We start from the raw sequence: 14,950 nt of genomic DNA on the forward strand, positions 1-14,950 counted from the left end.
TTCTACAGTGGCATGGGCCTATTTTCTTTCTTTATTCAGATCAACTTTATTGAGGAATAATTTATGAACGGTAATAAACTGCATTCATTCAAAGTGTTCAAATTGATAGGCGTGACAGTTTTATATGCCTATGAAACAACAACTATAATCAAGATACAGAACATTTTTATCACATATAAAAGATTCCCTCATAGCTTTGTGATTGAATATTTAAAAATATTTGATACTGCCTGTTGTTTACATTTGTTTTTGATCCACATATCATTTCTAATAGTAGGAGGTCCATGATTTTGAAAGTTTTGTTTATTCCTTAAAATTTTGCTTAAAGCTAATTTATTTGGATATATCGCTATTGGAATTCTAATAGTATACATTCATAATATCAACTCTAATGCTTTTAAGTTATTCATAAAGAAAAGTGTTTCTTAGAGTATCCTCACTCTCCCATTTTCTTATAGAATGTTGTTATAATGATTCATTTAATTATTTAATATTTTCTGAAATGCTTTGACTATGTTACCTTTTAGAAATTATTAGAAAACATTTAAAAATGTAATCAGTCATTTTATATATGTTAATGTTTATTCCTTTGTGGTTTTCCTTGGATAAATTACATTTAGATGCATATGTGTATTAATTCAAAAATAGTCATCTTTAACATTTAAGAGGAATGGAGATTGAGGTTAGTCTTCATTAATATTATTAAATATTACTTTGGAATTCTTATCATAGTTTATAAATGAAAAAATCAGGAAATATGCAAAAAAATTTGCAAATTCTTATTATATAACATTGTGCTAAAGTATCATATTTCATTGATTAATAAATGGTGTTGATTGTAAGGTGCACCCTCAATAATGACTAGACTAAAAAGCTAGTAAATGTTTTTTGATGTTGATTTTGTGAAGCATTCTTTTTTTCAGAAATATTAAAATGTAAATATATCTTTGACTTGAGGGACATTATATTTTAAAAATTGCATAAGGCAAGACTGTACAAGGGTGGAAATGGAACTTTAGCATTTAAGAAGTATGAGCATTTGAAGAACTTATTGGCAGTCTAATAATTCTAAAAGAGTACCTTGGGAGCTATCATGTTGAGCTCCATTCCTTAAAAGTCAGTGAAATGGCTGGGCGTGGTGGCTCACACCTGTAATCTCAGCATTTTGGGAGGCCGAGGCAGAAGGATCCTTTGTGACCAGCCTGGGCAACATAGCAAGACCCCATGTCTACCAAAAACTTTTAATAAGTTAGCCAGGCGTGGTGGCACATGCCTATAGTCCCAGCTATTCTAGAGGCTTAGATGGGAGGATTGCTTGGGCCTAGGAGGTCAAGGCTGCAGTGACTCAGGATTGCACCACCATACTCCAGGCTGGGTGACAGAGTGAGACCCTGTGTCTTTAAAAAAATAAATAAATAAATAAGGGATATGCAGAATTATCTAGGTTCAAATCGTTTTCTTAAAAAATCTATTTCCTGCAAATCAAAACCACAATGAGATACCATCTTACACCAGTTAGAATGGCCATCATTAAAAAGTCAGGAAACAACAGGTGCTGGAGAGGATGTGGAGAAATAGGAACACTTTTACACTGTTGGTGGGACTGTAAACTAGTTCAACCATTGTGGAAGTCAGTGTGGCGATTCCTCAGGGATCTAGAACTAGAAATACCATTTGACCCAGCCATCCCATTACTGGGTATATACCCAAAGGACTATGAATCATGCTGCTATAAAGACACATGCACACATATGTTTATTGGCGGCACTATTCACAATAGCAAAGACTTGGAACCAACCCAAATGTCAGACAATGATAGACTGGATTAAGAAAATGTGGCACATATACACCATGGAATACTATGCAGCCATAAAAAATGATGAGTTCATGTCCTTTGTAGGGACATGGATGAAACTGGAAATCATCATTCTCAGTAAACTATCGCAAGGTCAAAAAACCAAACACCGCATGTTCTCACTCATAGGTGGGAATTGAACAATGAGAACACATGGACACAGGAAGGGGAACATCACCCTCCAGGGACTGTTGTGGGGTGTGGGGAGGGGGGAGGGATAGCATTAGGAGATACACCTAATGCTAAATGGCGAGTTAATGGGAGCAGCACAACAACATGGCACATGGATACATGTGTAACAAACCTGCACATTGTGCACATGTACCCTAAAACTTAAAGTACAATAATAAAAAAATAAAATAAAAAATAAAAACTACTAAGTGAGGCAGGACGACAATAATGTTCAAATCTTAAACTGATAAATCTCAGAGGACCCTCAGATATTATTTAACTGCTATTACAAACTTGATTAAATGTAGTTAAATGCATTAAAATTATTTGTCCTCCATTATGTGGCAGAAACTTATTAGGTGAATTCAGAAATCTAGCTTAGACATTATTAGCTATGTAATCTTGAGTTAGTCATTTATCTGTTCTAAAACTCTTTCACCATTAATAAACAATGTGAACAATGTCAAAAAAAATCTATTTCCTGGTAACATACACTCAAAATAGCTTCATTTGAGGTGGCAATCAGGCTCTGTTATTGACAGCATACTTGGAAAGCAGTAAGACAGAGAATTTCCCTCACAGTCTGAAAACTGAGTTTGTAGAGGATTAGGCCTCTAAGAACCCAGAACTGGAGGTGTCTAGGTCTAAGGCAGCTCTAGAAAGAAACCTCAGCAGCAGAAGCTTGACTCTTTATTGTGGTATTCCAACATGAAAATGACCCAGTGTCTTCAGGTGTTTGCTCTGGTATTTTCTCTTTAACAGACTGACTCACCTTTTATTTTATGTGTTTTTCTCTAGTTTACTAATGACTTAATTTATGCATCTTTCTGGCTCATTTAATATTTCTTCAAGGCACAGAGCCTATTTCTCTACGTGCCTCATGACTACTTGCTTCTCTTCTTATTGTTTATTGCCTTATTTTTGTAAATATTCCCTAGTTCAGATATTTGAGAGAGAATCTCATTGTCTTTTGTTTAAAGCCACTTCATGAATGTTTTCTAATCTTGGATAAAATGCTTTTTTAATTGACTTTTCACTCTTGATCCTTTCAACTCTGGCTTAGGGAAGGGAGAATTGCTTAGAATGAAAGTTGGTTAGGAACAGCCTTGTGTCCTTTAGATGGGGCTAGCTCTGATCCTCACCAAAAACTTATATGGCAGGTAGTTTGTATATTACAACTTTCAAACTTTTACTTCCATCTTATACATTTCTATTGAGCTCCGCACTAGCATTTCAGTGACTTAGTTAACAACCCCATGTAAAGGTCACATGGTATCTCACTTCAACATGTCCATACCTGAAGTCGTGTTCTTCGTTCTTAACTTGTTCTTCCAGTGCTTCTGTTGTACTGAAAAGCATCATGAACTATTAAGTTCCTTAGTCAGTATCTGGATACCTTTTTCTTTCTTGTAAGCCTTAGCATTATGTGTATATTAAGAACTGAATGTGTTCCTCCAGTGGATGAGCCTTGAAACATCTACGTATTTCATTTATTTGAGTTCCATAGAGTGATCTCATTTGTTTTAAGTCTAAATTTCAGTAAGTGGTAGTATTTGTTTTCTGAAATATAATAAAAGTGGAATTTACTTATGTTAGATATGTTTGTAATTTTAGGCAGCAAAGGAACAGACTCAAGATTTAATAGTAAAAACCACTAAGCTTCAATCTGAAAGGTAAGTTTTTCTTCATACAAGCACCTTTTCAATAATTTGGAGATTGGAGTCAAAGAAAATTAAATATAACTCCAAATCAAAATTAAAGCAGAATAATAAAAAACATGGTTCATAAGGTCCTAAACTATTATATTACCCAATAGTAACTTAAGCATAAAGACAGTAGTTTAGGAGCATTAAACTTGATATTGAGGTTGAGAGATTATTCCTTCTTTGGAAGAGAGGTGATGATGTATCATTATTGTTTGCTGTGGAGTTCAGGAATGATTGCTTTTTAAAATGTAAATGTTTTCAGATTTTTAATAGTTTTATTACTTTTTTTTTCCACAATCATTGTCTTTTATTTTTAAGCTATGATATATCCTCTCTGGTATAATTAAGAGTTAATTGTATAAATTCTCCTTGTAGTTTATACAATAGGTACACTATTGGTTGATTGAATGAATGAGTGAGTGAGTGAGTGAATAAAGGTGAATACAGTATGGATTTGTGTAATGTGTTGTGTTCAGTATTGCTAAAACTCATAGCAATTATGCTAAAACTCATTAACAATGCATTGCTCATGTGTGGAGTAGTACAGAGGGGGAGAAGCATTATATTATGATGCAGTATACTTGTCTCCTGCTCAGTAGTTGGGTACACACTTAAACCTTTTAGTATTCTAGGTATTTCATCAGTAATATGGAGATATTACCGCTTTAACTGCTGATTTTGGGGTAGGTCGGTGTACTATACTATAGACCACAGGTCATCAAACTACAGCCACAGGCCAAATCCAGCTCACCACCTGCTTTTGTAAATGCAGCTTTATTGGAACACAGCTATGGTTGTGTTTACATACTGTCTATGGCTGCTTTTACGCTACTGCAATAGTGTCGTGTGGTTACAACAGAGACCATGTGTGGCCTACAAAGCCTAAAATATGTACTATCAAGATTTTTACAGAAAAAGTGTGTGACTCCTGATCCAACTAGTATTTTTTTGTAGCTCAGGTCAAGATCAATGGGTTGTAAATTATGATTTATCAATCATTACTACTATTTAAGTTGATCATAGCTAGCCTTAAAAATAAATTAGAATAAAATAAAATAGAAAATAGTTTGGGTAGCTGGGCATGGTGGTGCACACCTGAAGTCCCAGCTATTCTGGAGGTTGAGATGGGAAGATCATTTGAGCCCAGGAGTTAAAGGTTGCAGTGAGCTATGATAGTGCCACTGCACTCCAGCCTGAGTGGACAGAAGGAGACCCTGTCTCTAAAAAATAAATAAGTAAAAATAGTTTGAGTGAATATTATTTTGTGAAGCCTTTCTTTCAGTTTCGGTAATGGTTTTAAGTGGTTTAATATTATGGGTCATAGTCAAGAGTTTGAAAAACACTGCCCTAGACCAAAAATGGCAAGTACATGACCCCCAACTCCTTAGTTTTACATCCACTGATCTTGATATTCTTTTATCTTGAGCCCTTAATCCTTCTTAACACGATTCTCTTCAGACTAAGATTGATGAATGGGAAATTATAAAGAGTGCAGAGGTGTAAAGTTACTAGTGTAAAAGGATATCATGGGTCTTAGGGCTACAAAGGACTCAGATCAACTGGAATGATCCGTTGCAGTTAAAATGGTAACCAATGTAACTTTTCTGTCTTACAAAAACGTGGAGAAAATGTGACAAAATTAGCAAAATAAAATATATGTACCAATATCATCTAAAAAATACTATCTTTAATAGCACAAAACAAAACATTTTCTTTACGCATGTAGGAAGTACATTATTGGATATTGGAACATGTACCTTATCTTAGACCTGTGGCTTTCAAACCATAGTTCATTGAACCTCAGGGTTTCTTTGCAAGATGTAGAAGGATAATGGAGTTTTAGTGGTCAGATTCTCTCACCATAATTTTAGTGAGAGCAATTTCACTTTTACTTGTTTAATATATTAGGATTCCATGTAAGATTTTATTTGAAAAAAGAGTTTGACAGCAGGAAAATATAAAAATATTGCACAATTTTAAGACTAGTTGAAAGGTAGAATACTATATAAAATAGTCTCTTGATTTTATTCCTCATGCTGGATAAAAATCTTAAAAAATACTAAGTATCACAGCTTTATAAAAGCTTAATCATAATTTCATGCATTTAATCCCCATTTTGTTTACTACCTTCTCTTTCACTAAAATCCACTTTTACCCATTTTGTGATTTCTACAAGCCAAAATGAGAGCAAGTTGATGTTGTCCTCAGATTTATAGAATTGCAAATTGCCTGTATAGAAATTAAATTTAGGAAGTCTGGCCTTAAATTCCCTTTTATCTTGTTGATATTGTCATTCTGTATTTTATAGCTGGATAAACGGTCATACCCCCCGCAGTGGTGGTTAATTACTTGATGTTGACCTATAAGTCAGTTTCTAGTACTTTTCAGAGCACCTTCAATCCAATCCTTTTGTGTTTAACATTTAATCAAAGACTTTAGTATATATATAGACAATTTACTTGGAAAATTGTGAATGACACAAAGTATGGAATGTTAAGTGTAAGGTATCAACAGAATCAAGTTTTTAAGAAAAAGTGAGGTTGGGCAAGAGGTGAATAGGATGATAAAGGGTCTCAAAAAATGATGGAGGGTTGAAAAAAACAGAATTGTTTATTTAGAAATATAAGTCTAAGAGGGACATGATGGCTGTCTTCAAATATTTGATGATCTTTTCTGTTTTAAAAAAGGCTAAATTTTATTATGTATTGCTGCTGAGTTTGGAACTGAGTTTTAAAGGAGAAATTTAGGCAAATTTTGACTTATGATAAGCAATAATTTTCTATCCCTTACAGTTTGAACAATGAATTCTTTAAAGCTTTTTTTTTAAATCACTGGGAATATTTAGTTTGATGTTAGGTGTCATTGGAGCCGTCTTTTATTTCAGTTTTCCTTTCTGGTCTTTTACATTATGATTCATGTATCCACACCTTATCACAGTAAACATAAGAACCACCAAGGAGCTTGATAAAATGGCAAGTTTAGGCCTCCATCCTCAGAGAATCTGACTGAAAAAAGTAAACAACTGTGTTTTTTTTTATTAATGACTCAGTCAATCTTGATTTGGGCTCAGGATTCGGCCCTTTTAACAATATCCCAGGTATTTTTATGGAGTGGTCCAAAGACTATAATTTGAAAGACTTGGCCTTAGACAAAATATTACTCATATTTTTAATTTTTTGTGGAATGTCCCTCTTCCCTACCTTAATTCTCTCATCTCCTAACTGGTAAACTTTGAAAAAACATTTTAACTTTTTAAATGTTAAACTTTATATTTTGAGATAATTACAGATTCACATGCAGTTGTAAGAAACAAGGCCGGGCGCGGTGGTTCACGCCTGTAATCCCAGCACTTTGAGAGGCTGAGGCGGGCGGATCACAAGGTCAGGAGATCGAGACCATCCTGGCTAATGGGGTGAAACCCCGTCTCTACTAAAAATACAAAAAAATTAGCCAGGCGTGGTGGCGGGTGCCTGTAGTCCCAGCTACTCAGGAGGCTGAGGCAGGAGAATGGCGTGAACCCAGGAGGCAGAGGTTGCAGTGAGCTGAGATTGCGCCACTGCACTCCAGCCTGGGTGACAGAGCGAGACTCCATCTCAAAAAAAAAAAAAAAAAAAAAGGAAAAGAAACAATACAGTGATCCAAGGTAGACCTTTACCTTGTCTCTGCCAAAGGTAACATTTTACAGAACTATAGTATGGTACCACAACTAGGATAATGACCTTGGTACTATCTACCTGTCTTATTCAGATTTTGCAGTTTTACTCATTGGTGTATTTATTTTTATACATTTTATCATTTGTAGATTCCTGAATGCGCCACCATAGTCACGATATAGTACAGTTCCATCACCACAAATAGTCTCCTATTGGTGGGTGGACAGTGGTGAGAAAAGTTGCAGACTAAGCCCATGTGAGAGATGGTTGACTCTGCAAAGCAGCCAGCTCTGTGAGGAAAGGCAGTGTTAAATTTCTTTATCAGAATTAAGCCTGTGCCTTCACCATAAAATTAGATTGCATTTTATAACAGTTCTTTTGAAAGAAAAGTTTCCTAGAAAAACACATTCCCTGTTAGAGACCTTGACGTTAATTTTTCTCTAAGTTAATGCTGAACACAAAAACAAGCATTACTTTAATTGAAAATTGTGACTAAAACTAAGAGGATAATAGATCGGTAATCCTGTATGCAAAGCCTATTTAAACTTTTCCTGTTCTCAGTTAAATCTTTTTGTTTTAATTTTTAGTGTAATATGTATTACAGTTGTTTGCAATTAATTGTTGATTTGATTGTCTCTTTTTCTCCTAAACTATGAGCTCCTTGAGAACAATGACAATTTCTTATTCTCCTTTTTGTATTTGCAGTGCCTGGTATTTTACAGATTCAATAAATAATTTTTGAGTAAATGAATATGGAAAGCAACTGTAATGTTAGGAAAGGAACATAAAGTGAAAACTGAAAAATAAGCATTGTATTGGAGCTTGTAATATGGGGCTCTAAATAATGTATATAGGAGACAATATTAGAACATTGTGCTTCTGTTCATGTATTCTCAAAACTATTTAAGCAAGGTTTATGTTTATTATTTTAGTAAGCCTATGGAAGTGTTTTGGCCTGATATGCTTTTGGGAAGTGAAAATTCATGACATTCTGGTATCCCAAGAGCTATAGGTATGATGTGCCAAGTGAACATTTGTGTGAATATATTTTAGGAAAATTGCAAGGCAGAAATTATGATAACGGGTCTCTGGGGGCTGGCAGGGAGTTGTTTTTTCATTTTAAAATATCTTTTTAACAAGAAACTTCATTAAATAAGCAGTTAGCTTTAGAAATAGAAATAATGTGGGATTATTTGAATAATATGATACTCTTATTCAGACAAATGTATAAATGATTTGAATATTTTTCCAAGTGAGTGAGAAGGAAGTCAGTCATCAGGACAGCTGAGATGCTCTAATAGATAAAGCTTAACGTAGAATTTTCTTCACAGGACTGCAGGTTAGCATTTTGCCTTAATACTTCATTGGTAGTCAGACGATGGGCTTCACTGGTAATCAGGAAAGACTATATGTACATGAACATACCTTTGTATTTTTTAAATACTACTGAAATCACTATTATATTTGTATTATCTCTTTAAAGGCCCACCAGCCAGATTTCTCTCTGGACTCAGAAAAATAATCTCTGAAGAATGTTTATGTGTGTGTATTTTTTTAAGTTCAGTATGTTAAAATGGAAAGAATATAGGATTTAAGACAAAAACCTGAATTTTAATCGAAACCTTGGGTGAGAGATTATTAGATTTTTGATTTTGTACAGTTATTTCTTAACCTCCCTTAACCTAAGTTTCTATGTCTGAAAGAAGGAAGGGAATAATATCTGTGTCATGGGGTATTTGAGATAACTAAATGATTTACGTAAGTTGCTGAACACACTGCATGACATACATTAAAGACTGTAGCCCCTCCCTACTCCTCGTCTTTTATTGGACAAAGAAATCTATGTCACGCATCTTATTTCTATTTTTGCTCTGGCATCTAGGAAGCGTAGAGTTATTTTGTGCTTAATTGCAATAGCTTTCCTCAGATGTATTATTTACTTTCTCAGCCTTTCCCTTTATTTCTTACTATTTTAGTTTTTAATAGTTTTAATTTATTTTTATTGCATTGTAAACTACTTTAACTCAGGTTTTGAAATTGGTAGCATAAAAATATAAAACTTTATCTTGCATAAATGGTTTTATATTGCATGTAAAAATATATTACAGAAGCATATGTGGCACATTTTCTCCTCATTACCTAATAAAAGGTTAGGGGAAAGCGGGGGAGCATCACATCTCCTTTCTTCTTTCTTCCTGTCTCATTTGTACATAGTAGCAACTATCCAAAAGAAAATATTGCCAGTGACATGCAGGGGCCTGACTCAGATAAGCTATAACAACTTTATTTCAGTCACACATATTGGACTGGAAATGAAAATTTGGGAGTAAGGCACAGTATGGCTTATCCATTTCTTGTGATTATGATGATCATGCTCTAAGGGAAATAGTATGAGGAAAAATTTGGAAATAATCTTTGGTTTAAGTATTTTAAAAGTTGGGTTTGGAGATGGTGTGGATTTTTTTAAATGAAAATTTTGTCTGATCAAATTTTCCCGACCAATAAAAAAGAGCTTTTTTCCCTAACATTTTTCCCCACCAATACAAAAGAGCTTTTTTTTTCTTCCTTTTTTTTTTGTGGGCATGCTTCATTTAAAGTGGCTATTGCTGTTTATTTCCTGATTTAACTACATTTATCAACCAGGTAGACTTTTTCTACATTCTTATTCATTCTACCTGGAATTCCGTTTCCCAAAATTAATTTGTTGAAAACTCATTTGTCCTTTGAGGTTCCCTGTTGTTTATGCCCATCATATATTTCAAAATATTTTACAAAACTTAAGAATTTTAGGCTATCGTGTGTATGTGTGTGTCACACATGCATGTACATGTTCCTTGAGAATGTATATATGTATGTACATATATATGTTTCAAAGAAAGTCTTGCTTACTTTAAAAAACTCTTCGGCTTATAGGAAATTTATTTCACCTTTGTACTTTACAGTTTTATTATATATTTTCCATGTTCAGCCAGGAACCTTTACTCAGTCACCAGAAAAAAAATTAATTAGTTCCTTCTTTGTATTCCCACAACACATTATTCTTCTAGCACTTATTTTCTGCCCTATAATTTCTAAACAGTTGCTGGACGTTGTGGTCTTTTGACTATTGTAACCAGATAGCAAAGGCAGTGTATTAATGCTCTTTGTACCCACTCCTTTCCACACAGAAAACTTATCAACTGAATATATCTACATGGTTACTTTAACATTTTAAATAGTTACTGCTGACATTGCCTGTTAATATTTGAGACTCTTATTTTATAAGAGTAATAGCAATTGTGCATATATACTTAACTAAATGTTATTAAGGAGTGGAAAGTATCAAGCTGGAAGAATGTATTAGATGCCTTTTAAGCTGTATTTTGTACAGTTATAATAATACATGTAATTGTAATTCAAAAGGTAGAATCTTTTTTGTTGTAAAAACATCTTTGTTGAGATATAATTCACATATCATAAAATTAAAGTATATAGTTTATTGGTTTTAGTATATTCAGAGTTGTGCAATCATCATTATGATCTGAGTTACAACATTTTCACCATCCCAGAAAGAAAACTCGTGACTATTAGTAGTCATCTAGCCTTAGTGAACCATTAATCTACTTTCTGCCTCTCTAGATTTGCCTATTCTGAATCTTTCATGCAAATAAGATCATACAATATGTGGCCCTTTTTGACTAGCTTTTTCCACGTAGCATAAATGCTTTTAAGATTCATCCATGTTACTTTAACTTTTTTTTATGGCTGAATAGTATTCCATTGTATAGCAACACCACATTTTGTTCACCCGCTCACGAGTTGATAGACATTTGGGTTATTTCCACTATTTGACTATTGCGAATAATGCTGGCTGTAAATATTTGTTTACAAGTTTTTGTGTGGGCATGTTTTATTCCTCTTAGGTATATATTTAGAGGTAGAATTGCTGAATCATATATAATAACTCTTTAAGTGTTTGAGGAACTGCCACACTGTTTTCCAAAGAAGCTGCACAGTTTTACATTTCCAAAAGCAACATATGAAGATTCCAATTTCTGTACATCTTTGTTTTTAATCTGTCATTTTGATGATAGCCATGCTACTGGGTGTGAAGTACTACTCATTGTGGTTTAGATTTGCATTTTCCTAATGACTAATGATGTCAAGCATCTTTTTATTGCTTATTGGTATTTGCGTATTTTCTTTGGAGAAATGTCTACGTCCTTTACCCATTTTTTATTTAGGTTATCTGTGTTTTTATTTATTGGTTGTAAAAGTTCTTTATATGTTCTGGATATAGGTTTGTTAGCAGATACATTATTTGCAACCATTTTCTCTCATTTTGTGGGTTATCTTCACTTTCATGATATCATTTATAGCACATTTTAAATTTTGATGTAGCTCAGTTTTATCTTTTTTGTCATTTGTATGTGCTTTATTTTTCAATATATTTTTGTATTGAAGTTATTTTATCTATTTGTTTTAAAATACTAAGATAAAAATTTAGAAATTTATCAGGTTTTAAAATCATGGCATGATACTGGAAATGCTGACAGGAAAACAACTTCATTACAGGATTTTATCTCTATTGAGTTTTAACCAGTCTTTCAAAAATGTTTAACTTTCAGTTTGATACTTTATAAAAACTTAAAGTGAAAAGTTTCTTCTTTTTTTCTATTTTAGAACCAAGAAAAATATTGTAGAAATACTTTTTCTTAAGGATTGTAATTGATGACCAGATTCTTTAAGATCCTGTCAAACAGGTTATTTCACTTATCTTTCCATCATATGAATTAGGTAAAAGGAATCTTTTAAGTGTAAAAAACTGCCTTTTCTTTCTTAAATTTTTTTGACATAATGTTAATATAAATCTATTGTATAAAATTTAAGGAAAACTAAAATCAGATATAACTCTACCACTCAGATAGAACCACAATTAATGTTTTGAAATATTTCCTTCCAGAGTGAGTACGTGTGTATGTTGTTAATATTTTACTTTTTTTGCTTAATATTTTATGTTCATTTTCCTATGATTTTTTATTTCAAGAGGATCATTTTTGGAAGTGTCCTGAAATATAATGCCTAAATTTTTCTCGAAAAAGGTTATAACAATTTCTACTTCCATTCTGCCTATTTTGTTAAACCCTTATCAGCATTAGATATCATCTTTAAAAACTTTGCCAATATAGATGAAAAATATTATCACACCGTTTTATTTTTTATTTTTATTTTTAATTTATTTTTTAAATTATACTTTAAGTTCTAGGCTACATGTGTACAACGTGCAGGTTTGTTACATATGTATACATGTGCCATGTTGGTGTGCTGCACCCATTAACTCGTCATTTACATTAGGTATATCTCCAAATGCTATCCCTCCCTCCTCCCCCTACCCCACGACAGGCCCCGGTATCACACCATTTTAATTTACATGTCATCAAATAGTGATGAATCGACATATTTCTCATTTTGTTTTGCCATTTATATTTCTTTACTTTTTTTATTTTGTTTATATCTTATGTCCATTTAAAAAATTATTTTGAAATTATTTGGTGTAAGTGAACCTAGAAGTAGAATTAAGATATGAGAGAGAGAAGTTTTCAAGAAAAAGAAAAGTACCCCAAGATTCATAAATCATGTTCTGGGCTGATTTGAAGGAATCATAAAAATTAAGTAGTCTGTTTATTTTAAATACTTAGGCAATATACGACTGGACATACTGAAAATTGATGTACATGTGTTTATATACAATAATTCCCAACCTTGTCTATGGTTTTGCTTTGTCTGGTTTCCATTACTCATGGTCAACTGCAGTCTGAAAGTAATAAATGGAAAATTTCAGAAATAAACAATTTGTAAGCTTTAAATTATGTACCATTTTGAGTAGCATGATGAAATCTCAAGTGGTTGGCTCCCACTTTGGTGAGACATGAATCATCCCTTTTTCTAGTGTGTGATGCTATATACACCACCACTCAGTAGTCACTTAGTAGCCGTCTCAGTTATCAGATTGAAAAACAGTACGTGTAGGGTTTGGTACCATCAGCAGTTTCAGGCATCCACTGGAGGGTCTTGGACTATATCCCCGGAGGATAAGGGGGGACAAATGTAATTACTTCTTAAAAATAAATGGGGATTCCTATAAATACTTTCTCGCAATTTTTTATACCTATAAAATGCCTTATGGATCATTTTATGTTAGTACGTATAGATCTACCTCAGTATTTTTCCATAGTATATATTTCACATATTATTTAACTTATTTATATAATATACAGTGATTGTACAAACATAATCCTATACTCTAGAAGTTATAATTTATATGTTTTATGTTAATATTTATCTCCTGTACTTTTTACTTAGACATTAAAAGCCCTCTAAAAGTTCCATATGTTGATGTAAAGTAAGGACAAGATCTGTGTCATAAGTGCCTTTTGTCATACTTGTCTCTGGCATAGGCCTTATACACTGTAAGTCTCCAATAATGTTATTTGAATGAGTGAATATTCCCAAACCAAATCACTGGACCATCTGACAATAACTTCCTGTCAGAGTGGTTGTGAAAATTTACCTGGAAAGAATACATGTGGTAAAACTAGAGTAATATGATAATAAAAAATATATTAGAATTTATTGTCACTACTTTTGTTTTTGAGAGAGTCTCACTTTGTCACCCAGGCTGGAGTGCAGTGGCTTGATCTCGGCCCACTGCAAGCTCCGCCTCCTGGGTTCACGCCATTCTCCTGCCTCAGCCTCCCAAGTAGCTGGGACTACAGGCGCCTGCCACCACACCTGGCTAATTTTTTGTATTTTTAGTAGAGACAGGGTTTCACCATGTTAGCCAGGATGGTCTCGATCTTCTGACCTCGTGATCCGCCCGCCTCGGCCTCCCAGAGTGCTGGGATTACAGGCGTGAGCCACCGCACCCGGCCTTATTGTCACTACTTTTAAGGTTGCCATTTTGATATATTAAACTCTTGTTTTAGTACTGTGCCCATTATAAAAATATTTTTTGCACCATCTCTTTTGTAGCTATATATAGAGCCTGTGTTTCAGTCTTTATCTCATGATCGATTTTTAGATCCACATTATTTGGAATGAATTGTAATGATTAAGGGGTATGATCAAGGTGGGTAACACTTGTTTTGGTTACAACAAAATGAAACTATAAACTAAAGAGACAAATTTTCCTTTGTGCCTAATAAATTGATTCTAAAGATAGATCCAAAAAAGCTCCCAAAAACATTTTATTTCACATGGTTAATTTGCATAGTCTCAAGGAATTTGATGAAATTTTATAATTACTTTAAATTCTTAATGGCAATGACTGGAACTTTTAAAAGTATAAAACAAAACCTGTTAAGGTAACTCTTTAAGCTTTTAAAAATTCATTTTTAATTTATAATTGACATATAATGATTATATATATTTATGGGGTACAATGTAATGTTTCAAGGTAATTACCATATCTATCACTTTAAACATTTATCATTTCTTTGTGGTGACAATATTCAAACTCTTCGCTATCTTGAAATACCACTGCATTGTTATTTGCTGTAGTCACGCTAGTTTGTAATAGAGCAGTA

The 14,950-nt window shown here is 33.3% G+C and overlaps 1 protein-coding gene across 3 annotated transcripts in view; it reads left to right on the top strand.

Annotated features, from left to right (window-relative positions):
• Positions 1-14,950, top strand: part of COG6 (component of oligomeric golgi complex 6) — a 101,653-nt gene that overhangs the window by 6,865 nt on the left and 79,838 nt on the right. For all 3 annotated transcript variants that reach the window (XM_003270010.2, XM_030813305.1, XM_030813306.1), the window contains exon 4: positions 3,641-3,699. In XM_003270010.2, coding sequence (XP_003270058.1) covers positions 3,641-3,699 — 59 coding nt within the window. The remainder of the gene's footprint in view (positions 1-3,640; positions 3,700-14,950) is intronic.

Source organism: Nomascus leucogenys, chromosome 5, assembly GCF_006542625.1.
Source record: "Nomascus leucogenys isolate Asia chromosome 5, Asia_NLE_v1, whole genome shotgun sequence".
Taxonomy (NCBI): domain Eukaryota; kingdom Metazoa; phylum Chordata; class Mammalia; order Primates; family Hylobatidae; genus Nomascus; species Nomascus leucogenys.